Source organism: Dendrobates tinctorius, unplaced genomic scaffold (assembly GCF_039654945.1).
Source record: "Dendrobates tinctorius isolate UK_male_01 unplaced genomic scaffold, ASM3965494v1 ptg000054l, whole genome shotgun sequence".
Classification (NCBI taxonomy): Eukaryota; Metazoa; Chordata; class Amphibia; order Anura; family Dendrobatidae; genus Dendrobates; species Dendrobates tinctorius.
In genome coordinates, this window is record NW_027361722.1 from 473,883 (window position 1) to 487,998 (window position 14,116).

A 14,116-nucleotide genomic window follows, 5' to 3' on the forward strand; every position below is an offset into this window, starting at 1 on the left:
GTACATGAATATAACTACTATAATACTGCCCCCTATGTACAAGAATATAACTACTATAATACTGCCCCCAATGTACAAGAATATAACTACTATAATACTGCCCCCTATGTACAAGAATATAACTACTATAATACTGCTTCTATGTGCAAGAATATAACTACTATAATACTGCTCCTGTGTACAAGAATATAACTATTATAATACTGCCCCTATGTACAAGAATATAACTACTATAATACTGCCCCTATGTACAAGAATATAACTACTATAATACTGCCCCTATGTACAAGAATATAACTACTATAATACTGCTTCTATGAACAAGATTATAACTACTATAATACTGCCCCTATGTACAAGAATATAACTACTATAATACTGCTTCTATGTACAAGAATATAACTACTATAATACTGCCCCTATGTACAAGAATATAACTACTATAATACTGCTCCTATGTACAAGAATATAACTACTATAATACTACTCCTATGTACAAGAATATAACTACTATAATACTGCTTCTATGTACAAGAATATAACTACTATAATACTGCCCCTATGTACAAGAATATAACTACTATAATACTGCCCCTATGTACAAGAATATAACTACTATAATACTGCCCCTATGTACAAGAATATAACTACTATAATACTGCTTCTATGAACAAGATTATAACTACTATAATACTGCCCCTATGTACAAGAATATAACTACTATAATACTGCTTCTATGTACAAGAATATAACTACTATAATACTGCCCCTATGTACAAGAATATAACTACTATAATACTGCTCCTGTGTACAAGAATATAACTACTATAATACTGCCCCTATGTACAAGAATATAACTACTATAATACTGCTTCTATGTACAAGAATATACAGTGGGGAAAAAAAGTATTTAGTCAGTCAGCAATAGTGCAAGTTCCACCACTTAAAAAGATGAGAGGCGTCTGTAATTTACATCATAGGTAGACCTCAACTATGGGAGACAAACTGAGAAAAAAAAATCCAGAAAATCACATTGTCTGTTTTTTTTTCATTTTATTTGCATATTATGGTGGAAAATAAGTATTTGGTCAGAAACAAAATTTCATCTCAATACTTTGTGATATATCCTTTGTTGGCAATGACAGAGGTCAAACGTTTTCTGTAAGTCTTCACAAGGTTGCCACACACTGTTGTTGGTATGTTGGCCCATTCCTCCATGCAGATCTCCTCTAGAGCAGTGATGTTTTTGGCTTTTCGCTTGGCAACACGGACTTTCAACTCCCTCCAAAGGTTTTCTATAGGGTTGAGATCTGGAGACTGGCTAGGCCACTCCAGGACCTTGAAATGCTTCTTACGAAGCCACTCCTTCGTTGCCCTGGTGGTGTGCTTTGGATCATTGTCATGTTGAAAGACCCAGCCACGTTTCATCTTCAATGCCCTTGCTGATGGAAGGAGGTTTGCACTCAAAATCTCACGATACATGGCCCCATTCATTCTTTCATGTACCCGGATCAGTCGTCCTGGCCCCTTTGCAGAGAAACAGCCCCAAAGCATGATGTTTCCACCACCATGCTTTACAGTAGGTATGGTGTTTGATGGATGCAACTCAGTATTCTTTTTCCTCCAAACACGACAAGTTGTGTTTCTACCAAACAGTTCCAGTTTGGTTTCATCAGACCATAGGACATTCTCCCAAAACTCCTCTGGATCATCCAAATGCTCTCTAGCAAACTTCAGACGGGCCAGGACATGTACAGGCTTAAGCAGTGGGACACGTCTGGCACTGCAGGATCTGAGTCCATGGTGGCGTAGTGTGTTACTTATGGTAGGCCTTGTTACATTGGTCCCAGCTCTCTGCAGTTCATTCACTAGGTCCCCCCGCGTGGTTCTGGGATTTTTGCTCACCGTTCTTGTGATCATTCTGACCCCACGGGGTGGGATTTTGCGTGGAGCACCAGATCGAGGGAGATTATCAGTGGTCTTGTATGTCTTCCATTTTCTAATTATTGCTCCCACAGTTGATTTCTTCACTCCAAGCTGGTTGGCTATTGCAGATTCAGTCTTCCCAGTCTGGTGCAGGGCTACAATTTTGTTTCTGGTGTCCTTTGACAGCTCTTTGGTCTTCACCATAGTGGAGTTTGGAGTCAGACTGTTTGAGGGTGTGCACAGGTGTCTTTTTATACTGATAACAAGTTTAAACAGGTGCCATTACTACAGGTAATGAGTGGAGGAAAGAGGAGACTCTTAAAGAAGAAGTTACAGGTCTGTGAGAGCCAGAAATCTTGATTGCTTGTTTCTGACCAAATACTTATTTTCCACCATAATATGCAAATAAAATGAAAAAAAAACAGACAATGTGATTTTCTGGATTTTTTTTTCTCAGTTTGTCTCCCATAGTTGAGGTCTACCTATGATGTAAATTACAGACGCCTCTCATCTTTTTAAGTGGTGGAACTTGCACTATTGCTGACTGACTAAATACTTTTTTTCCCCACTGTAACTACTATAATACTGCTCCTATGTACAAGAATATAACTACTATAATACTGCCCCTATGTACAAGAATATAACTACTATAATACTGCCCCTATGTACAAGAATATAACTACTATAATACTGCTCCTGTGTACAAGAATATAACTACTATAATACTACCCCTATGTACAAGAATATAACTACTATAATACTGCTCCTATGTACAAGAATATAACTACTATAATACTGCCCCTATGTACAAGAATATAACTACTATAATACTGCTTCTATGAACAAGATTATAACTACTATAATACTGCCCCTATGTACAAGAATATAACTACTATAATACTGCTTCTATGTACAAGAATATAACTACTATAATACTGCCCCTATGTACAAGAATATATCTACGATAATACTGCCCCTATGTACAAGAATATAACTACGATAATACTGCCCCTATGTACAAGAATATAACTACTATAATACTGCTTCTATGTACAAGAATATAACTACTATAATACTGCTCCTGTGTACAAGAATATAACTACTATAATACTGCCCCTATGTACAAGAATATAACTACGATAATACTGCCCCTATGTACAAGAATATAACTACTATAATACTGCCCCTATGTACAAGAATATAACTACTATAATACTGCTTCTATGAACAAGATTATAACTACTATAATACTGCCCCTATGTACAAGAATATAACTACTATAATACTGCTTCTATGTACAAGAATATAACTACTATAATACTGCCCCTATGTACAAGAATATAACTACTATAATACTGCTCCTATGTACAAGAATATAACTACTATAATACTGCCCCTATGTACAAGAATATAACTACTATAATACTGCTTCTATGTACAAGAATATAACTATTATAATACTGCCCCTATGTACAAGAATATAACTACTATAATACTGCTCCTGTGTACAAGAATATAACTACTATAATACTACCCCTATGTACAAGAATATAACTACTATAATACTGCTCCTATGTACAAGAATATAACTACTATAATACTGCCCCTATGTACAAGAATATAACTACTATAATACTGCTTCTATGAACAAGATTATAACTACTATAATACTGCCCCTATGTACAAGAATATAACTACTATAATACTGCTTCTATGTACAAGAATATAACTACTATAATACTGCTCCTGTGTACAAGAATATAACTACTATAATACTGCTTCTATGAACAAGATTATAACTACTACAATACTGCCCCTATGTACAAGAATATAACTACTATAATACTGCTTCTATGTACAAGAATATACAGTAACTACTATAATACTGCTTCTATGTACAAGAATATAACTACTATAATACTACTCCTATGTACAAGAATATAACTACTATAATACTGCTCCTGTGTACAAGAATATAACTACTATAATACTGCCCCTATGTATAAGAATATAACTACTATAATACTGCTCCTGTGTACAAGAATATAACTACTATAATACTGCCCCCTATGTACAAGAATATAACTACTATAATACTGCCCCTATGTACAAGAATATAACTACTATAATACTGCCCCTATGTATAAGAATATAACTACTATAATACTGCTCCTATGTACAAGAATATAACTACTATAATACTGCTCCTATGTACAAGAATATAACTACTATAATACTGCTCCCTATGTACAAGAATATAACTACTATAATACTGCCCCTATGTACAAGAATATGACTACTATAATACTGCCCCTACGTACAAGAATATAACTACTATAATACTGCCCCTATGTATAAGAATATAACTACTATAATACTGCTCCTATGTACAAGAATATAACTACTATAATACTGCTCCTATGTACAAGAATATAACTACTATAATACTGCTCCCTATGTACAAGAATATAACTACTATAATACTGCTCCTATGTACAAGAATATGACTACTATAATACTGCCCCTATGTACAAGAATATGACTACTATAATACTGCTGCTATGTACAAGAATATAACTACTATAATACTGCTCCTATGTACAAGAATATAACTACTATAATACTGCCCCTATGTACAAGAATATGACTACTATAATACTGCTGCTATGTACAAGAATATAACTACTATAATACTGCTCCTATGTACAAGAATATAACTACTATAATACTGCTCCCTATGTACAAGAATATAACTACTATAATACTGCCCCTATGTATAAGAATATAACTACTATAATACTGCTCCCTATGTACAAGAATATAACTACTATAATACTGCCCCCTATGTACAAGAATATAACTACTATAATACTGCCCCTATGTATAAGAATATAACTACTATAATACTGCTCCTATGTACAAGAATATAACTACTATAATACTGCTCCCTATGTACAAGAATATAACTACTATAATACTGCCCCTATGTACAAGAATATAACTACTATAATACTGCCCCTATGTACAAGAATATAACTACTATAATACTGCTCCTATGTACAAGAATATGACTACTATAATACTGCCCCTATGTACAAGAATATAACTACTATAATACTGCTCCTATGTACAAGAATATGACTACTATAATACTGCTGCTATGTACAAGAATATAACTACTATAATACTGCCTCCTAGCTGTGAGGTTGTGTGTCAGTGGTTCTCCTCATGACTGGAGCAAGCCCGGGGAGGGGCCACCCTGTGCGGGGAAGCTCCCCAGGCAAGGCCCAGGCTTCCCGGCCTACACTGGGACAAGCCTCTCAGGCTTCTACTAATGGGAATGTTAATCCCAAAGCCGCTGTGAGACCAGTGAATGCAGCGAGTCAAAGCTGCAGCAGTTCGGTGAAGGAGGAAACAGTTGTGAGTAAAGTTTTGGGAGGAAAACCTTCTCCAGTTCCAGCAAAGAAACAAGAAGGAAAAGTCTCTGTGAGTGATGGAAACCAGCAGAATGTGAAGTCTTGTAGCTCCCCAGTCAGTAAGCAGCTCCTGCCAGGTGCACAGGTGAGATCGGCCCCAGCTGTGCAGATCACCTCTCCTGCTTCCAGGCAGAGACGGACGTCTTTGGAAAGACAGACAATGCAGGAGAACCTACAGCAGCATGGCAGTATGGCGCGGTCAGGACGCACACGGTCACAGTCAGGTGGCAGCGATAACCCTGCTGCGGAGCCTGCATCCAGCCAAGGGGCCACAAAACCATCCGTGGTGGACCCGCACATGACTGTCTTCAAAACCCCTGTACCCGTGGTCAAGACTAAACCTGTGGGGCCGGCGCGTGCACCCGAGCTGCAGCTAGCGGATGAGATACCGGGACTTGTCCGAAAACTGGGTGAGTTACAGCAGCAAAAAAAAGCGCTGCAAATGGAGGTAGACTTCATCTACAGTCTAAAGACCACTAATCCTGCCAGTAATGAGGCGTATGACCTGAGACTGAACACACTGGGTGTACAGCTGGCGAGTGTTGTGCAGGACACTGAGTCTGTGCTGGAGAGCATGGGGCCCCTGGCAGAGACCTACAGGAACCGCGAGCGGTTCGCCTCCTATAAGCAGGACTGTGCTGTAGAGGCCAGGACCCCTGATGTTCAGGACGGGACCCCCCAGCAGCGGACACGGCCAGTGTTACAGGCTGCCCGCTTCTGCTTCCAGGAGGGAAAACAGCTGCAGCAGCAGGCAGCTCAGTGTGAACAGCAGCATACACTTCAGACTGCAGCAGAGGCACCACAGGTCCCAGAATGCCCCACACAGGAGCAGGACAGTGTATGTGAGACTGTTTGTGCTGATGAGGCCGAGGCTGAGGCTGAAGCACAGACTGTGGCTGGTGATGCTGTGCCCATGGGGTCGGGGGTTGGAGGGGTTTCACATTCTGTAATGGACGTCGCACTGTCTGATAATGATGCTGCTCATGATAATGTGCATGATATGTGTGACTATCCCCCTTTGCCATCTAGTCCACAAGGTGTGACAGCCCCCCCTGCTGCAGGCCCTCTCCCTGTCAGTCAGCCCAGTGTGACCCGGCAGGTGCCCCCCAGGAATGCCTGGAGCCGCGGCGCCCCATCCTTCACTTCCAGCGCCAGGTACACCGGCCAGACATTCAAACGCATTAATGTGGTGCGGTTTAAATACATAGGTGCCAAGGAGGATCTGCCACAACGCAGGTATGTGGTGAGAGAGCTGCTCTGCGGCCAGATGGGGTTTGTGGCAAATGAGATACTGGCAGTGTCTAATCTTCAGGACAGGCAGGGCTACGAGGTCAGCTTCAAGCTCATGTCTGACCTGGATAGATTCTGGGCCAATTAGCCCAAGTTCAGAGATGCTGAGGGCTGGAATAAGTTTGTGTTGGTTCCTATCTCCAGGCCGGACACTGTCACAGTGAATATCACCTTCTGGAATGAGGCCGTTCCTCCACAGGACATCGAGGTGTGGCTCCGGAGACACTGTGACCTCGTCTCTGGACTCACCAAGGTCAGAGATGAGGATGGTATCTGGACAATGGGGTGGCGGGTCTTGGTAAAATTGTGGCAATGTGAGAACATCACTGCCCACTTACCCAACTCCTTCTTCATTGGGAGGGAGAAGGGAAGGTGTTATTATCCCGGGCAACCCAGAAAATGCTTCAAATGTGGTGGGAAAGGTCATCTGGCTAACGCCTGTGCTGTGGTGAAGTGCAGTCTGTGTGGGGCAATCGGCCATGTCGCTGCAGACTGCCGTGACGTCAGGTGCAACCTCTGTGGTAGGATGGGCCACCCTCACAGGGACTGTCCAGACGCCTGGCACAACATCTGCAGAGTCTTCCCTGATGAGATAGTGATGGCAGGGGCAGAGGCTCAGGAGGATGAGGATGTGGTGGCAGGGACACATGGGGAGGAGGATTTAATGTCAGGAGAGATGTTGACCAGCTCAGATGCCCACCAGGAGTCCACTCAGGCAGCACCAGAGAAGCAGGGTGCAGAGGGGAACATGGAGGTCGTCCATCAGGTCCAGCAGCCTCAGATAGCCCCCCCTTCAGCATCGCTGTCTGTATCTGATGACTGGAGCATTAATAATAATAATAATAATAAAAGGAAGAAAAAGAACACATCCTCCCGTAAACCTGAGGCAGAATATGACACTGGTCAGATTGCTAGTAAGAAGGTTCAGAATTCTGCAGGAGTGATGGTCGTGTCCAACAAGTATGGAGTTTTATCTGACTCCAATGGTGACGATTATGAGGAAGAGTTGAGGAAAGTTGATGCTGAGTGTGACAGGGACATAGAGGACCATCCCCCGCCAAAGAGGAAGCCCTTATCTGTGGACCCTCAGGTAGAGTCTGACATGGACACCAGTGGTGGACAGAACATCTCTGACTCATGATGATGGCTGTTACTCTGCTCCTTCTATATTGTGTTGTGATGGCGGGGTTCTCATTGACAGTGACCTCGAGCAATGTGAATAGCATTAAGCTGAGGAGAACCAGACACGCGGTGTATGAGCATCTCAAATATCTGGACACAGATGTCATCTTCCTGCAGGAGACACGACTGACATCTCTGGGACTTATGAGAGAGGCTGAGAGGGAATGGCGGTCCGGTCCTTCTTTCTGGTCACTGGCTGTGGAGCCTTACGCCGGGGTCGCTGTCCTGTTTAACACCAATGATGTGACTGTGCATAGGATGACGGAGGTGGTCATGGGAAGATGTCTGGTCCTGGAAGTCACTGTCCATGGGAGGCGACTCCGGCTTATTAACATCTATGGGCCACAGACAGTGACTGACAGGATCCAGCTGTTTAATGACGTCAAGCCTTACCTCTTCACTTCTCTTCCAGTGGTGATGGCGGGGGACTTTAATGCCATAATGACTTCAGGTGACAGCTCCTCAGGCAGGGCAGTGACCAGGGACGGTAAGGTCCTACATAACGTCATAATGCAGGCAGGACTGACTGACGTTTTCACGCAGGGTGGACGACAGCCAAAATTCACATATTCATGTTCCAACAGGAGCAGTAGGATAGATTTTGCTTTTGTCAATCCTACTGAGGCTGTCGGCGCCCTGAGTGAGAAGGTCGTCCCTTACTCTGATCACCTCGCCTTGTGCTTCTCTTTGGGTTCCTCTAACCGTCCGGACATTGGTAGAGGGTTGTGGAAGCTCAATTCCAGTCTCCTGGATGATGCCTATGTTCAGAGCCGTGTTCACTCCCTTATACAGCTTCATCTAGACAGGGTTGACTTCTATGACAACATGACCAACTGGTGGGAGGACGTCAAGGAGGATATCAGATCCCTCTTAAAGAGACTGTCAGTTAATAAAGGGAGGAATAAGTACAGCCAGTACCTAAAGCTGCGCAAAGAATTGGAGTCACTGTATTCGGCGGGCGGGGATGACAAAGTGAAGATCGACCGGCTGAAATCTGAGATAAAGCAGTATCTGTATAGCAGGTATACCTCCCTGGTTCTTGAACGGGATTATGGGTCCTTAGGGGCCCCTGATCCCTTTGAGAATTGCAGGGAGAGGGTGGCCAAAAAAATGGTCACGGGTCTCACCGACTCCCAGGGTGTATTGCAGGATTCACGGGAGGGTATCCTGGAGGTGGTGAGATCTTACTATGCTGACTTGTTTCAGAGGAAAGTTTTGGATAAAGATAAGATGGCTCAATTCTTGGAGGCAACTCCAGTGCCTGATACTAATGATCTGGACTTTTCTCCTTTGACAGCAGAATTAACGGTGGAGGAAGTTAAGGAGGCTATTGATAAGTTATATCTGAAGAAGGCACCAGGTCCAGATGGTATAACAGCAGAATTTTATAAGAAATTCAGAGACCTCCTGGCTCCAATTCTCGTGGATGTGTATAGAAATTGTCTAGAAAATCACCTGATGCCTCCATCCATGAGAGTGTCCTCGTTAATTCTGCTGTCTAAAGGAAAGGAGCCGAGCGACATCAAGAACTGGAGGCCGATTGCCCTCTTGAATGTGGACAGGAAGATTCTAGCAAAGATCCTATTTTCTAGATTAGTCTGTTTGTCCCCGGCACTGTTGGCAGGCTCTCAGTTTGGCACAGTAAAAGGGCGGAACATCTCTGGAGCGGTCATCTCGATACGAGAGATGTTTGAGAGATGTAAAGCTCTGCGGTGTGGGAGATATGTTGTTAGTCTGGACCAGGCTAAAGCCTTTGACAGGGTTGATCATGATTATCTGTGGGCCACTTTGTCAAAGTACGGTATTCCGGGACAATTTGTGGATTGGCTGAAGACGTTATACAGAGAGGCGGTGAGCTTTCCTCTGATTAATGGTTGGCAGGGTGACACTTTTGGAGTTGGGGCGGGGGTGAGACAGGGCTGCCCAATGAGTCCGCTCCTGTAGTTTTTGCCCTAGACCCGTTTCTGAGGTTACTGCAGGAGTGCGATTTTCAGGGGGTGCCGGTCCCCCACTGCCCGCCTCTGAATGTTGTTGCCTATGCGGACGATGTGACGCTGGTGATCTCCAATCCTCGTGAGGTGCAGATGTTATCTGCGTCCATCAGAAGCTACTCAGAGGCCTCCGGTTCTCTGGTCAACCTTGAAAAGAGCCAAGCTCTGTGGACATTAGATACTGAGGCCAGCTTTGATCTGCCGCAGTTTTCCAAAGCCTCCACCCATATTAAGATCCTAGGGGTTAAATTTGGGAGGGATGATAATGCCATGCTAAATTGGGAGGAGAAATTGGAAACCGGAAATGCAAAGGTTCAGCGATGGAAGAACTGGAGGCTGACCTACAGAGAAAGGGTCACAATGTTGAAGACGTACCTGGTCCCCGTTTTCTTGTATGTCTCTGTCATTTTCCCTTTTCCAGAATCTTTCTCAGCGAGGCTCCTCAGCCTGTTCTTCCAGCTCTTGTGGGGGAATAGGTTGAACCTAATAAAGAGGGGAATAACGTACCTACGGCGGAGAGAGGGTGGGCTGGATATGTTGAATCCAAGGGTTTTCTTTGACTCCTTGTTTCTAAAGGTGAATTTTGGGAACATGGACTCAAACAGTAGCTCCCTGTGGGTAAATAGTATCAGGTACTGGATATTGCCTTTTGCAGAATCTTGGGTGCGAGGCGGCAGTCTCAAGAGGAGGAGATGGACAGGTGACCACCTCCCCCAGTATCTGGACTATGGTCTGAAGTGTGTTAGGAGGTGGGGACTGGAGAGGTCTTACATTGAGAGTAATACGAGGAAAGATCTGTATGCTCGTGTATGTAGGACTTTCTTCTACTCTCCACTGGCCCTGAGAGATTGTGTCACCACCACCCTGCAGGAAAGCCTTAGGTTCCTAAACGGGAAACGGCTACCTCCTAAACTGTTTGATGTCACTTGGCTTTCACTGCATAGTCGGCTCTTTGTCAGAGGGAACCTGAAACATCTGTGTGTCTCTGATCGGAATTGTCCCCTTGGTTGTCAGCAGGAGGAAACTATGGAGCACTTTATATGTGATTGCTGGGGAGGGAGGAAGATCCGGGAGGAAGTGTCAGATAATCTAAAAATCCCCAGACTGCGGACTCTAAAGTATCCTGACATAATCTATGGTGTCCCCTCCACTGTTAGAGACATCAACAGAGACACGATGTACATTATAATCAGTGTCATCAAATACTATCACTGGCACATGAGAACCCGGGTGTCACTACACAATGAGCTGTTCGATCACACCGCTGCCGCCAATCAGGTTATGTCAGAACTCCGGTGGATAAAATCACTGGAAGTTGGAAGGAGTCCAAGAAACATAACGTTATGGAGAAACGTAAAGTTCAGTTAGAAAATATGATAATTTTTTTTTTTTTTGTACTTTTTCCATCCCCAGGTGTGGACATTTTAATTTATTTATGAATATGATCTGATTATGTAATGCTGTGTATATATTACCTAAGTGGTTTGTGTTTTGTAATACTGGATGATTTTTGTTTTATTATAATTGTATTTATGTTTGGTTTATAATAAAAATTGCCCTCTATATACAAGAATATAACTACTGTAATACTGCCCCCTATGTACAAGAATATAACTACTATAATACTGCTCCTATGTACAAGAATATAACTGCTATAATACTGCCCTATGTACAAGAATATAACTACTATAATACTGCTCCTATGTACAAGAATATAACTACTATAATACTGCTCCTATGTACAAGAATACAACTACTATAATACTGCCCCTATGTACAAGAATATAACTACTATAATACTGCTCCTATGTACAAGAATATAACTACTGTAATACTGTCCCCCATGTACAAGACTATAACTACTATAATACTGCCCCCATGTACAAGAATATAACTACTGTAATACTGCCCTCTATATACAAGAATATAACTACTATAATACAGCCCCCTATGTACATGAATATAACTACTATAATACTGCCCCTAGGTACAAGAATATAACTACTATAATACTGCTCCTATGTACAAGAATATAACTACTATAATACTGCTCCTATACAGTATACAAGAATATAACTACTATAATACTGCTCCTATACAAGAATATAACTACTATAATACTGCTCCTATGTACAAGAATATAACTACTATAATACTGCTCCCTATGTACAAGAATATAACTACTATAATACTGCCTCCTATGTACAAGAATATAACTACTATAATACTGCCCCTATGTACAAGAATATAGCTACTATTAAAACTGCCCCTAGGTACAAGAATATAACTACTATAATACTGCTCCTATGTACAAGAATATAACTACTATAATACTGCTCCTATGTACAAGAATATAACTACTATAATACTGCTCCTATATACAAGAATATAACTACTATAATACTGCTCCTATATACAAGAATATAACTACTATAATACTGCTCCTATACAAGAATATAACTACTATAATACTGCTCCTATGTACAAGAATATAACTACTATAATACTGCTCCCTATGTACAAGAATATAACTACTATAATACTGCCTCCTATGTACAAGAATATAACTACTATAATACTGCCCCTATGTACAAGAATATAACTACTATAATACTGCCCCTAGGTACAAGAATATAACTACTATAATACTGCCCCTATGTACAAGAATATAACTACTATAATACTGCTCCTATGTACAAGAATATAACTACTATAATACTGCTCCTATGTACAAGAATATAACTACTATAATACTGCTCCCTATGTACAAGAATATAACTACTATAATACTGCCTCCTTCATGTTTCTCTTGTTTTTTCTTTTTCCTTTCTCTTTTTTCCCTTTCTCTCTTTTTTTCCCGTTTCAGGTACCCAGCGCCTCTTGGAGTGTTGCGTGCAGAACAACGTGCGGTATTTTTTATACACCAGCAGTATGGAGGTTGTGGGGCCAAACAGAAGTGGGGACCCCATAGTAAATGGACACGAGGAGCTGGAGTACGAGAGTACACTGGGGTTCTGCTATGGAGAAAGTAAGAAGCAGGCGGAACTGGCCGTGCTTCGGGCCTGTGGTCGTGATCTCCACAATGGAGGGTCCCTGTTGACCTGCTCACTGCGGCCCACCTATATATTTGGTGAAGGGTCTCAATTTCTCCAGCTGCACCTGGACCAGGCACTCCAGAACGGGGGCAACTTTCACCGAATCTCCAAGAAAGAAGCATTGGCCAATCCAGTCTATGTGGGGAACGTGGCGTGGGCCCATGTCATGGCAGCTCGGGCAATGAAGGACCCAGACACGGCCAAGAAGATGGCAGGAAATGTCTACTATGTCTGTGATGACACCCCCCACATGAGCTACTCAGATCTGAACCATGCTCTGGGCAGGGAGCTTGGCCTGGGGGTGGAAGGTCAGCTGGCCATGCCCTATCCTCTGCTCTACTTTGTGGCCTCCTTGATGGAGTTGGCTAGTTTTCTGCTTCGTCCGTTCTTCAGATTTGTGCCGCCTTTCACCAGGCACCTGCTGATCCTACTGAACACCACCTTCACCTTCTCCTACAAGAAAGCCCACATGGATTTGGGATACAAGCCACGCTACAGCTGGGAGGTGGCCAGGAGGCTAACCTCCACATGGATGGCCTCTGTAGTGCGCCAACGCAAGGAGGAGCTCAAAATAAAGTAGAAAGCAGAATTTGATCTGGAAACGTTCCTAGTGGGCTGGACATGAACTCCAGACACTCCCCCGAGGAAGCTGTTGGTGTTTGTAGACAGGAGGCTAGTGGTTAGCTCTTTTTTCACAATTGCTCTTCATAATAAAGTAAAGTAACTCTTCAACTTTGTGTCGTCTCTGTCCTTAGGTCTCCCTATATCTGGGAAGGCTGCATGGCCTCCTGCCGAGGGTCCGACATCTTCCGATACTAATAGTGTTCATTCTGTGAAGTAAATATATGCTATGACCTCTGCTTGCTGTTTTTTCCCTGGAGTGGATCTCAATCTGTCCTGGTCCTGTACTTACAGGTGCACGGCTCGGTACTGGTGCTCGGCTCAATACTGGTGCTTTGTACTGGTGCTCAGCTCGTTACAGGTGCATGGCTCGGTACAGGTGCGCGGCTCGTCACAGATGCGTGCCTCGTTAAAGAAGCACGGCTTGTTACAGATGCTCGGTTCATTACTGGTGCTCAGCTCGTCGCAGGTGTGCAGCTCGCTACAGGTGCACGACTCGTTACAGACGCGTGCCTCGTTACAGGTGTGCAGCTCG

At 42.9% G+C, this 14,116-nt stretch overlaps 1 protein-coding gene across 1 annotated transcript in view; it reads left to right on the forward strand.

The window, feature by feature from the left end:
* Positions 1–13,692, forward strand: part of LOC141091417 (3 beta-hydroxysteroid dehydrogenase/Delta 5-->4-isomerase-like) — a 58,013-nt gene extending 44,321 nt beyond the window's left edge. Inside the window, exon 3 of the mRNA XM_073576960.1 lies at positions 12,732–13,692. Within this exon, the coding sequence (XP_073433061.1) occupies positions 12,732–13,540 (809 nt within the window). The 3' untranslated portion in view covers positions 13,541–13,692. The remainder of the gene's footprint in view (positions 1–12,731) is intronic.
* The last annotated feature ends 424 nt before the right edge of the window (positions 13,693–14,116 follow it).